This window comes from Elephantulus edwardii, unplaced genomic scaffold, assembly GCF_000299155.1.
Source record: "Elephantulus edwardii isolate Elephantulus edwardi_28Jun2011 unplaced genomic scaffold, EleEdw1.0 scaffold00418, whole genome shotgun sequence".
In the NCBI taxonomy this organism is placed as follows: Eukaryota; Metazoa; Chordata; class Mammalia; order Macroscelidea; family Macroscelididae; genus Elephantulus; species Elephantulus edwardii.
In genome coordinates, this window is record NW_006400168.1 from 167,644 (window position 1) to 180,849 (window position 13,206).

Genomic DNA, 13,206 nt, shown 5'->3' on the forward strand with positions numbered 1-13,206 from the left:
GAAAGAAACCCAGTGGAGGGAGGGTTGCTATGTGTTGAAATCAACTTGATGACACTGAGTGAGTGAGTTGTTATGTGCCATGACTTTACTTGACTCACAGTGACCCTATGTATAACAGCTCTGAACCCTGCTCTGTCCTGAGCCACCCTTACCAGCTCTGACACACCTACCTCCATGACCCCAGTCACTGAATCAATCCGTCTCATCGAGGGTCTTCCTCTCCTGTGCTGTCCCTCCACCCTCCCAAGCATGATGTCCCTCTCCAAGGACTGGTTCCCTCCTTGCAACATGTCCAAAGTATGTCAGACAAAGCTTCAGAATCCTTGCCTCCAAGGAGCAGCCTGGTTTCACCCTCTCTAGGTAACAGAAATGAAGCAGAGGGAGAAGAAGAGAAGAAGAGATGGGGAAACCAAGTGGGCCAAAAGGAAGGATCTCATCCTTTTCCCTCCCAGCAACCACGAAAATCATATTTAGGAAGCAGCCAATCAGGTGACCACTGTGTACTCTCCGAACTCATTCTGCTTTGGTTCTTCAAGCCTGTGCCACCCTTCTTGTCTACAATTGGCAATTGTAAGGTATCCTCGATCTTACAATCATAGCTAACCCTCCAGTGGGTTTTCAAAGGCAATTAATTGCATGGGAGGAGATTGCCCAACCTTCTCCCGCAGAGCAGCTGGTGGATTTGAACTGTGTGCCTTTGGGATTGCAGCACAGTATCTCACCACTAATCAGAGCTCCCTTCTGGTAGCCTAGGGATAGGTAATTGCACTGCCAACTCAAAGGCACATATTTCAAATCCATCAGCTGCTCCACGGAAGAAAGGTGGTCAATCTCTCTTGCAGTTTTCACCCTCTGAAAACCTACCTGCTGGAAAATCAACTATGAGTCAGTTTCAACTCTACATGTAACAACCATATCTTCTTATTATTTGCTTTACTAAATATATGCCTATGGATTTTTGCATATGAGACAAAGAACTAGACCTGGCTTTTTGTTTCTAGTTTCTGAAAAATACCAAAGCAATTGAGATGCCCTTTGTTTTTCTGACAGAAGCCCCTGGTGGCTCAGTGGTTAAGGTCTGCAGCTAGCAGAAAGGTTAGAGGTCCAAACCCAGCAGCTGCTCCACAGGAGAGAGACGTGGCAGTGGGCTGGGGATCAGTTCATGACCTGGGAAACCGTGTGGGGCGGTTCTTAACTCGTTCTCCAGAGCCAAATTCTTGCTTCTTAGCCCACCTTAAACCTCTTGGTAGTCTTTCACCTATTGTGAATTTTGTAATCTTTAGCTCATGCTCCACTAACATAAGAGTGTCTCCTTTTTCAGTGTCTGGCAAAGTGACCATTTTCACTCTGTGACCATATAGACGTTTTCAGGTCTAGACCGTCTCTATCCCTCAATAATCCTCTTTTACTTTTGTCTAAACAGACTCCATGACGTTACTCTATAACGACTTCTTGTTAGCGGCCTTAGAGTCAGTTCTAACTCAGAATGACTGTGTGTAGAAAAGAATAAAATACTGTCTGACCCTGTGCCATGCCAATACACTATTAGGTTTCAGCTCCTTGCTGCAGCTACTGTGACAGCCAGCCTCATCGAAGGTCTCCCTCTGTTTCTCTCTCTACAAGCACTATATCCTTCCCCCGGGACTCATCTCTCCTGATGACATGTTCAGAGTAGGCATCTGGGAGTATTCTGGCTGTCCTTTCCCCAGGACAGAGTTGCTTGTTCTTCTGACAGTTCGTGGTATATTCATTTACACATGTATAAATAAGTCAGGGCCCACCCCAGCAACAGCTTTCAGGAGGGGGGGCATGATGCAGCTAATCATGCATTTTCATTGATCTGATTGATCTTCTCAACTCAAATGCATTGCTGCTGAGTTGAAACAGACTCATGGCTGACCCTGTACTGGGTTTTTAAGGCAGAAAATGAAATGAGAAGAGAGTGCCCATCTTTCTCCCTTGGAGCCCCTAGTGGATTTGAACCGACAGTAGATTCAAATGGACAGCAAAGCTCAGCCTTTGGGTTAGCAGCACAGCTCTCAACTAACAACACCGCCAGAGCTCCCCTGGATTGATCATGACTACTCATGAAGAAGGGGACTCTGGGGGTGTCGCCCCCAGTGAGGCACACTGCTAATACAAAGGCCACACGTCTCCAGTGGTCTGAATCGTCAACCACGCCTCTGTCTTCTCCCACTGTGACTTATAGCTGCACCAACCAGCTGAAGGGCTACCGGGAGTCACGCACATCTGGATGACAATGAGTTTGAGCTTTTGGAACTTGATGCTTTGAGGCCCCAGCTGTGTATATTTATTCAGTGCGGGCCCTGGACCTGGAGGTTTCCTCTTTCGGTGCTTCCAGAACTGATGAGAACATCCAAGTAGAGGATCCGGAATGTCCCTGAGGACAATAGAAGCCTAGTGCTGGGACCTCTTCTAGACTTTGATTAACGTCTTTGCTCTTATCCTCTCTGGTTATAATAAAGGGATAACTATCAGTATAGATAACTCTATGAATTTTGTGAGGCATTCTAGAGAATTAATCCACCCATAGTTCCAAATCTACTAGCTGCTTCTCAGGAGAAAGATGAGCAACCTTCTTTCGTGTGATTGGCTGCCTCAAAAAACCACTGGGGAGCTCTGGGGGCCTAGTGGTAAGGAGCTGTGCTGTCAACCTGAACTCATGCAGTTAGAATCTGCTAGCTGTCCCAAGGGAGGAGGAACAATCTCATCTAATGTGACTTATTGCCTCTGAAAAACTACTGGAGGGTCAGTTATATGTTAGTTCCAACAACCCAGTGGTACAGAAAACAACAACAGGACTATGATGGGGCAAGGGCCATTTGAGCATACCCGGTTCTGGGTGGCTGGATAATAGAGAAAGGTTTCATGGGCATTCGGTGAGGAAGAACTCTCCTAGCTTGTGTCCTAGTACCAGCAGACAAAAGAAGAAGAGAAAGGGGAAGGAGAGGAAAAGAGGGAGGGGAAATCGCTCATCTGAAGTACAGGGAGTGATGCAAACTCCTGAGCCTACAGGGTCCCTGCTGACCTGGCCTCATTTGGCCAGAGATGTTTCCTGGCCCAGGCTAGTCAGGTGTGAGCTCTGATGGAAACTCTAGGTCACTGGGATGGGAGAGGGATTCCCACAATATTGGCAAGTAAAGTGGTGTAGAAATGTAGGAATTAAGCTGGAAGGTGGATTTGTGCTGGTCCTCGCCACACAGTCATTGATAAAGACTGTTTGCCTGCTTTGCTCCTTTATAGCGCAGTTTGAGCAGCATACTTTTATAACATACTTTTAGCAGAATAGAAGACCCAACTCAGAATGGCTAAACAATAGGGATTTATAGTTTTACATATCAAGAAAATCTGGGGTCAGAGCAGCCCCAAGACTGGTTGATGCAGAGGCTAATACTCTTATCAAGGACCTACTTTCCATCCTTTTTCTGCTCTGCCACTCAGCGTTTGTTTATTTTGTCCTCATGTTTGCCCCCTTGTGGCCACAGGCGGCTTCAGCATCTCCAAGCTTCACATTCTTGATAATATCCAAGGTTTCAAGAGAAAATGTTTTCCTACTAGCTCCCTTCTCATCTCCTACCCCCAGACGTTACTTCACTTCTTATTTTCATAATTGTATTATGTATTAGTTCCTAAACCATCCCCAGCAAGAGAAATGTAGTGTTGGAGAAGAGTAATGAGTATGCTATGACCTGAAAAAAACCCCACACAAAACAACAAAGATGTCTTGGAGAAAATGCAGCCAAGGAGCTCCTTAGAGGCAACAATGTTGAAGTTTCATCTCACATACTTTGGGCATGTTGTTAGGAGAGGCCAGTCCTTAGAAAAAGACATGCTTAGAAAAGTGGAGGGTCAGCAAAATAGAAGGAGCTTCTTAACAAGATGGATTGACAGAGTGACTGTAACAATGGTTTCAAGTATATCAGAGATGGTGAGGACAGCACAGGACAGGGCGGGGTACAGATTGGTTCTTCAGAGGGTTGCTATGGGCCATAGTCAATTTCCCGTCAACTAATAACAGCAACAACAAAAACAAGTCACACAGGAGATTGCCCATTTTTCTCCCATGGAGAAGCTGGTGAATTTGAACTGCCTTCCCTTGGGTTGGCAGCTCAAGTCCTTACCTACTTCATCAGTAGAATTCATGGTGAATGGGACCTAGAATTAGGTAAAATCCCCATAGCATCCAGCACAGTGAATTGCACCAAATGAATGTGGCAAAAATAATAAATGAAACTTAGAAGGTGGACATGGTTACCTTGACCAAGGTCATTTCCAAATTAGTCTACTATTGGACTACACATCTCCTGTGAGCTGAATGACAGCTGATGAGAAGAGTGGAGAAGGGTAGCAGCAGTGAGGTCAAATGTATACCCCACACCCCCAATTAACTTACTGAAACGAATGTGAATTTAGATGAGATTTTTGCATAATTAGGAAATCTATACTAAAACCCACATACCCTGTCTTTATTTTAAAAAGAAACCTTCTGGTTGTAAGACAAGTGTTTAAAAGCACTCATGTTATTATTACTAAAGCAGATGGGTCTCAGTTCTGTAAGGTTCATTGATTTCATGTACTTCTCTCCTCAGAGAAGGTAACAGGAGGAAAGAACTGTCTTCTCGGAACGTGTTCAGTGCTGACACACTCAGGGACGTGAGGCCTCGGAACTGGTGGGGCAGTGACAGGCTAATGAGATGTCAGTAAAGGGGGCCTTCTCCATGGGGCTGACCACCAGTCACCACCCCTTCAGCTCTACTCCAGATCTCTCTTCCTTCCCCTTCTGCTGCCTTGTGTCTCCTTGCTTTGGGCCCCAGGAGCCATCTGCCTGGGTCATCCCTGCCAGCAGCACCTTGTGGCCTTGGCTGACAGAAGCTGACCCTCCTGGCCCCAGTGTCGGGGGGAGAGATGCTCCAGGTTGAGCTGTCCTATCTGCACATGGTGTCTTGCCAGCAGGAGTGCAGGGAGGTGGCAGCAGCTGTCCTACAGGACGTCATATCTCTCTCCATGAACGGAGACTTAATTCACGGAAATCCGAGGAAGCACTACATACCCCACCCCCAATATGGACACTACAGTGTAGACATGGGGACCAGATGGCTCTGCCACTCTGGGCCAGTGTCCTGCCACCCAGGCCCAGTGTCCTGCCACCCAGGCCCAGTGTCCTGCCACCCAGGCCCAGGAAGGGGCTCCAACGAGGAATCTGATAGTCAACAGCCTAACTAAATCTCCTTTCAGCTGCTGCACTTGACATTCAAATGGGGGCTGGCATCGGTGGACTTTGTACCGAGCTGGAGTGGCCACCAGGTGAGGATGACCCCCCATCGACCCACACTGTGGAGAGGCTGCATGCAGATCAGTGAGAGCACGCACTTGAGAGTCTTTAGTTCTGGGGTCAAACTGCAGTTCAGCTACTGGCACCATAGTCTTAGGCTTGATATTTCATCTCTGAGTGTCCATTTCCTCAGCCATGGCGAGGGGTATACAGCTCGGGTACCATGAAGATTATTGAAGACCAGAGATGTGCAAACCATTCTTTCCAGTCTAAGCACTGACTGACCCTCCCTTCCTCTCCCATCAAGTCTGCCTGGTACCACATAGCCTTTGACAAGCCAGAGAGGCCCAGAGCCAGAGCTCTAAGCTGGATTTTAGTTCTTGGACCCCTTCATGCTGCTGGCCTCAGTGAGAGGGAGCAGCTGGTTCCTCTGATCAGGTCAGGGGAGGGCAGGTGAGTCCTCTGCCCAGCCAGCCAGAGTCTGGGGCCACAGCCAATCCCAAGGCTTTTTTCATTTATTCCCATCAAGCCTCACTGGCATTTCTGCAACCCTGAGTCCAGAGAATTCATCTGTGCTCAAGGGCAGATCAGGTGATTGTCATCCATAAAGCGGTGACCTAGACCTTGGGGTGTATTTGTTCTTGCTGCAGGCTAACTTCTATCCACTCTCCCTCTGGAAGGCGGTGGAAATCATGACTATAAGGACAGATCCCTCCAAACCACTTGCACTTTGCTCTTCCAATTCCCCAGACACACTTGCTGGAATATGATTCTAAGTTCTTTAGCTTACCTTGCTTCACCCCACAGTTGGAGCCATTTAATACTTTCCAACTCTTTTCATATCTTGGCACTTTAGAAAATAGTGTGATTTGCAAGACTCAGTGAGGTTAAGTAGAGGGTGCTGCTGCTGGCCAGGTGCTTCCCTCCAGGTCCTCCCAGGCCGGCCAGAATGCTTTCTATCCCATCTTCAGGGCATCTGCTTGGGAAACGGACTTGAAGGATAGGTCTCTGAAGGATCTTGTGGGGAGCTCTGATTATCTCAAACTGATGACTTATCTGCTCCTTCTCATGGGAGTCCTGTTCCTGGCAATGCTCACACCCTCGCTCTCGTGGGCAGAGAGGTCTCCTCCAACCCTCTGGCTGACCTTCCAAGGCTCATTTTAATCTTGGACCCTTCACCTCAAGGGCTGGAGGAGGAAGCCTGCCCATCTGATAAGTAGCAAAAGCTGCCTTTGTGCTCAAGGATGGGGCTGAGCTAGACCGTGGCCTGTCCTGAAGGGCACAAAGACTCTTAAGAAGCCATCCCAGGCAGAGTTGAAGCATCATCTCAGGGTGTGCCTGAGGAAGCACTGTGCTGTGGTCACACAAAACAGCTCTTAGAGAAAGCGGAAATGAGCAGTAGTTAAACGAAGCAGTAGTATTAACAGAAAGCCCTTTGGCATCATTGGCGTAAGGTCAGAGTGAATGTAAACATGTCTACAGCGCTGCACCCCACCTCAAAGTCTTCCTTCTTGAGTGAGACCTTTTTAGTCTCATTGCCGCTTCCAATCTCTGGAACAGGACAACTAATTGATAAGCTCTCTAAGTTGCTATATGCCATCCAGCTGGGAGGGGCATGTGAGAAGACTGCCCATCTTTCTCCCATGGAGCAGCTGGTGGATTTGAACTGCCTGTTTTTGAGTTGGAAGCACAACTCCTTACCCACTATGCCATTAGGGCTCCCTAATCATCGACATTTCACACTGCTTTCTTTAGCCAATCTGCTTACAGCACTTTCCCTCCCCTTCAATAATCAGTTTGGAAAAAGACTGAGAAAGGAACTGGCCCTTGCTGGTACTACACAGGTTGGTAGACACTCAGCATTACATTGGAACTATGAATATGCACTAGCTGAAGACCCAGATTCTAAAAAACCTATTGTTAGATGCCGTTGAGTACATTCCATTGCTTACATTGCTTACGACTCATAGCGACCCTAAGTACAACAGCTCTAAACTCTGTTCTGTCCTGTGCCAATCTCATTGTCTCTGACACACTCATCCCGATTGCCCCAATCAATCCATCTCCTAGAGGGCCTTCCATAGCGACCCTATGAAAAGTTCTGAACCCTGTTCTATCCTGTGGCATCCTCACACATCCTGATACACAAGAGCCCATTGCAGCAGTCACTGTCAATCCACTTGGATGAAGGTCTTCCTCTCCTTCACTCTTCCTAGCATCATGTTCCTCTCTGAAGAATAGCCTATCCTAGAAGTATGTGAGGTGAAGCCTCATCATTCTTGCCTCCAAAAAGCTCTCTGGCTGCACCCTCTCCAAGTGTACTGGTTCTTTTGGCCATCTGTGAACTGTTCAGTGCTCTTTTTTGCATCTGAGAGCTGGACAATGACTAAGGAACATAGAATTGATGTCTTTGAGCTGTGTTGTTCACAACTCTTCATAGTAATTAGAATTGGCCTGAATCAGACACACATGTCTTCAAAATTATATTACTCAGTTTGGAGAGGTTCCCTAACTGCAGATTTCCCCACTGCATCTCATTTCCTGACTGCTGGTACCAAGGATGTTAATTATGGATTCAAGCAAGATAAGGCTTTTGACAGTTTCAATCTCTCCATCATGACGCGGCCTATTGGTCCAGTAGTAGAATTTGTAATTATCTAAAGATTCACACACAAATTGACAATTAGAATTGGTCCAATCTAGTTTTCTCATGTAGGAAATTATGGCTTATATTGGATGTGGTGATTAGAGCCCTGGTAGCCAAGTGGAAAGGAGTTGCTTTGCCAAACCCAAAGGCACATGGTTCAAATCCACCAGCTACACCATGAAAGATGGGCAATCTCCTCCAGTCATTTATAGCCTGTGAAAAGCTGGGTCAGCTATGAGTTGATGCTAACTTGACTGCACACACAGTAGAATATTAGCTTTCTATTTGTACATGAAAACATGTTCCTCAACTAAAGGGAAAAAAACATCCGCATTAACAAAATCCCTGCTAGACTGCAGCACAGAGGTTGCACTAGAAACAAAGGAGATCAAGTAGATCTACAGACCTTGAACTGGCTAAGTATTTACTCAGAGACCAATTCGACATGTAAAATAGAAACCTTTATTGACAGTTGAGAATCACAAGACAGTTTTACAAGACAACAGAATTTAAGTCCTAAGACAATGGAGTGTATAATTAATTACAGGAGTGTACAATTCCATGCTAATATTCTTCACCTTCATCATCTCCCTCAGCACTATCTGCTCCAACCTCCTCATAATCCTTCTCAAGGGCAGCCATGTCCTCACGGGCCTCAGAAAACTCTCCTTCCTCCATCCCCTCACCCACGTACCAGTGAACAAAGGCACGCTTGGCATACATCAGATCAAACTTGTGGTCCAGGCGAGCCCAGGCCTCAGCAACAGCTGTGGTGTTGCTCAGCATGCACACAGCTCGCTGCACCTTGGCCAGGTCTCCACCAGGCACCACAGTGGGAGGCTGGTAATTAATACCAACCTTGAAGCCAGTGGGGCACCAATCCACAAACTGGATGGTACGTTTAGTCTTGATGGTGGCAATGGCAGCATTGACATCTTTGGGAACCACATCACCACGGTACAACAGGCAGCAAGCCATGTATTTACCATGGCGAGGGTCACATTTCACCATCTGGTTGGCTGGCTCAAAGCAAGCATTGGTAATCTCTGCGACAGTAAGCTGTTCATGGTAAGCTTTCTCAGCAGAGATAACGGGGGCATATGTGGCCAGAGGGAAGTGGATGCGGGGATAGGGCACCAGGTTGGTCTGGAATTCTGTCAGATCGACATTCAGGGCACCATCAAATCTGAGGGAAGCAGTGATGGAGGACACAATCTGACTAATAAGGCGGTTAAGGTTAGTGTAGGTTGGGCGTTCAATATCAAGGTTTCTGCGGCAGATGTCATAGATGGCCTCATTGTCTACCATGAAGGCACAATCTGAGTGCTCCAGGGTGGTGTGGGTGGTGAGAATGGAGTTGTAGGGCTCGACCACAGCTGTGGAAACCTGGGGGGCTGGGTAAATGGAGAACTCCAGTTTGGACTTCTTGCCATAATCAACAGATAGGCGCTCCATCAGCAGGGATGTGAAGCCAGAACCGGTTCCCCCACCAAAGCTGTGGAAAACCAAGAAGCCCTGGAGGCCTGTACATTGGTCAGCCTAGGAGGGAAAAAAAAGTTTCAATATTAAGATTTTGTGATGGAAGTTGTAAAAAATTATGTAAGTATTTGAAGACGTTTCAATGCATTATCAGCATGACTGGGTCGGGATCCAACTCTCCCAGATCCTCACTGTGTGACCTTGACCAAACTATCTCAATCTTTTTATTAAATAAGTAATGTTTCCAATGTTGTTGTTAGGTGCTGTCAAGTCGTAGACAACTCATAGCGACCCTATGAAAGAAATGCCTAAGCACTGTTCAGAGTTTCCGTAGGCAAGCTATTTCAGAAGTGGAGGCTACTGCTGCTTCTAAGCTTGTTTTAATTGGGAAGCTTCACCAAACATTGTCCACCGTGGGTAACCATTACTGCATTTGGCACATCAGTGTCGCAGTGTTTAGCATCATATCGATCACGAGTTACCTCTGTACAGCAAATGCATAGACCAGTGGTGTACCATGTAGAAGAATGTTTGACAGAATGGGTACATGGAAAATGGGTACATGCACTATACATGGCATTATACTTTCCTTGCTTAACAACATGGTTTGGTTCCAAAAGACCAGACTGTTAAATGAAAAAGGAAAATGACTACATCATTTAACTGCCAAACCCCTGAAAAATCAGGGCCCAGGCAAACTGACACATAACCTTAAACATTATCACCAATGTTAATCTTGCCTCATACCTTTGTTTTCACTACTGCCACAGACTTTTTTTTCCAAAGCAAAGCTACATAAAACTACTTAAGAAGGTTTGAAATGCCAGATAATAAAGATAATTAGGTAACTGAGGAGTAGTGTAATTAGATGGGAAACTATGCATTCCAGGAAAAGAATTCTCATAGAATTGTGATAGTAAATCACCTATTTCTGGGGCTTTCCACCACTTGGTTGGGCTTTTCCAGCTGGCAAAATATTTCAAGAATGATATTGACTTTTCACACACAAAATTTTTATAACCTTTGCTTCTCATATTCATGAGCATGCTCTACTGACTCAATACGTTTGTAAGTATATATTATGAAATAATAGTGAGACCAACATATAAGGGAATCTCTACCAAGTACATCTACTTGCCTCATAAAAGCATAGAAATAATAAAGGCAACACAATTGTTTCGGTAGTTAATGGTCTTTCCTCAGTTAATCTGTCCCTAAAGGTCCAAGTACTTGATTTTCAGACTAGGAGCCATTAACACATTTTTTGCTAGAAGACTATAAAAAACATCTGAGAAATGTTTGAAGGATGAATGACGCAAGACCATACTTCTTAGAATTGACCAGTTGTGGCTGTGATTATAATGTGAGTGTGTGAGAGCGAGCGAGCCCGTGTGTGCGTATACCGTCAAATAGGATCTGACTGGTATGGGGGGGGAATAGGGAGAGAGTGTGTGTGTGCGTGCACACGCACCGTCAAATTGGATCTGACTGGTACAGAAGGATATTATCGCTCCTCTTCTAGCAGAGCATCTAGTGGATTTGAACCACGTTACCTCTGGGATTGCAGTGCAGCTTCTTTGCCACTAGGCCACCAAAGCTTCCTTATAATAGGCTTTTCATGATGAAGAACTCTACCCAAGTCTTCATGCTTGGCTCATGATTAATTACTTACAACAGCTCATATACCCAAGAAGAAAAAGGTCATCTGACTGCTGGGCTCTTAAAAGTTATCTGAACAGAACACTTTCCAATTCTATTGCAATAAAGTTGCCAGAGATTTTTCTGTGACCGGGTCAGTCTACTGCCCTAGTAAGGACATTTTCTCAGTGATATCTCAGTATCTTCAAAGTTGCAGTGAAACATGGTCTCCAGCGTCAACAGGCTGCTCAGACTGATTTTCACCTTGACAAGAGGGAAATCCTCCCCAATGACAAATGGCTTTGTATGACACCTAGGAATATGCAAAAGAGCACTCATCTCTGGCCCCAAAATCATTGTTCTATAACCCAAAAGGATGAGGTTAAGAAGTCCAGTTATTTCATGGAGCATTTTAAGTCTTATTTCAGTGTGCAATGAAATGATTCCTGTACCCTGATCACCAATAACATTTTAAGAGACAACTCCCATCCTATATTAAACACTGAATTTACCAGCTTTCGAATTCTGTCCAACACGAGGTCAATGATCTCTTTGCCGATGGTGTAGTGCCCACGGGCATAGTTGTTGGCAGCGTCCTCCTTGCCTGTGATGAGCTGCTCAGGGTGGAAGAGCTGGCGGTAGGTGCCAGTGCGAACTTCATCTGTGAAAGGAAAACAAAGTGGCCACACATCATTATCAATCTGCACAACCTTTTTTTAACCCCAGGAGGCACCAGTAGGAGTGTCCTAGGACCTCATTTGAACTATGAGTTCAACTCACCAATGACTGTGGGTTCCAGGTCTACAAAGACCGCCCTGGGCACATGCTTGCCAGCACCAGTCTCACTGAAGAAGGTGTTGAAGGAGTCATCTCCTCCCCCAATGGTCTTGTCACTTGGCATCTGGCCATCAGGCTGGATGCCGTGCTCCAGACAGTAGAGCTCCCAGCAGGCATTGCCAATCTGGACACCAGCCTGGCCAACGTGGATGGAGATGCACTCACGCTGTGGGAGGGTGACAGCAAAAGTCAGGACATATGAAACATCAGATGGGACATTTAGGAATGATTCATACTCAAATGACTAATCTTTTAGGATAAATAACCACTTTTCTGGAGGTCACTGCTGCCCAGGGACTATTTCACTAGTACCTAATTAAAAGAAAATGCTTTGGGGGGTTAAAAAACCCCACAAAGATTATGTTAATGGTTACCAGGTGTGATGCAACCAAGTCTTATGCTAAAAAGGCATGGTGGGACCCAGGTTTTAATTTCCCATATCTCCTTACCTCACTGTCAACTGTCAAGACTTCACAAGTCAAGACTATCCTGAGACAGGTGAAAATATCCCTGGCCACCTGAATCCACGCCACTAAGCTTTTACCATTTATTCCCAGGATTAAATGGCTCAAGGCTCACGAGTCTGCTAAATTCCATTTTGGACTAGCTGGATTCTTTTCCCCTTGGACCAGGACACAAACTCGAGGAACTCTGCATCATTTTATTGTCTATCACTCACCTAGAGTTGGGTCTACACAAATCAACTTTGTACTGCTAGCCCTAGAGCCTTTGTTAAATTTCTAGACACTGATACCTATTCTATTAATTATAATGTGAAAGGATAAAAAATATACACGAGAGAAAGAGACCCTGGTAGGAGTTTTCCACTGTCCTCAGAGGCTTGCTGAATCCTAGCCAGTGTGTGACTGTTCTAACCAACCCATGAGGCATCAAGAGAGCGCCACAGTCCAGGATTCTCTATTCATTGGGTATCTCAAAGAATATGCATGACTAGGGTCTTAATGCATAGTTATGGCCAACCCAATCAATGAAAACAAACCCATGCTTGAAGGCATCAGTAGTTAAGTTTCCCAGACATGGGGTCCAGAGAGCCCTTATTTTCCTAAATATTTTAGAAAGGACCAAGAGCATCGTTAACTGTCCAGGCAACTTTCAGAAAATCAGGTACAAAAGGCCAAATCTAGTTCCTGGTCTCACACGATGCAAGGTCAAAACACTGCGTATTCAAGGTTGATTTCAGCCACTTCAGTATGACTTAAAGCTGCTCTACAGCAATCCATTTTCCTTAGCTCTTGGCAAATCTGTCTGCTGATTCCTCACTGACTGCAGAAATCCCTTTCCAGCTCTGATT

At 45.7% G+C, this 13,206-nt stretch overlaps 1 protein-coding gene across 1 annotated transcript; it reads right to left on the minus strand.

Annotated features, from left to right (window-relative positions):
- Positions 1-415: 415 nt before the first annotated feature.
- On the minus strand, positions 416-12,062 carry TUBA1C (tubulin, alpha 1c). Its single transcript, XM_006902473.1, has 4 exons — positions 11,838-12,062; positions 11,570-11,718; positions 8,496-9,479; positions 416-432 (listed from the first exon to the last, which is right to left on the minus strand). Exons 1-3 carry the CDS (start codon positions 11,956-11,958, stop codon positions 8,505-8,507), a joined length of 1,245 nt encoding a protein of 414 aa, XP_006902535.1. The 5' UTR covers positions 11,959-12,062; the 3' UTR covers positions 416-432; positions 8,496-8,504.
- Positions 12,063-13,206: the final 1,144 nt, after the last annotated feature.

Excerpts from the sequence above, each read along its gene's own strand:
- TUBA1C (XM_006902473.1), bottom strand. The coding sequence starts at position 11,958 with ATGCCAAGTGACAAGACCATTGGGGGAGGAGATGACTCCTTCAACACC. Across the intron at positions 11,719-11,837 it reads CCTGGAACCCACAGTCATTG|ATGAAGTTCGCACTGGCACC; the intron begins GTGAGTTGAACT and ends TTCCTTTCACAG. Across the intron at positions 9,480-11,569 it reads TGGACAGAATTCGAAAGCTG|GCTGACCAATGTACAGGCCT; the intron begins GTAAATTCAGTG and ends TTTCCCTCCTAG.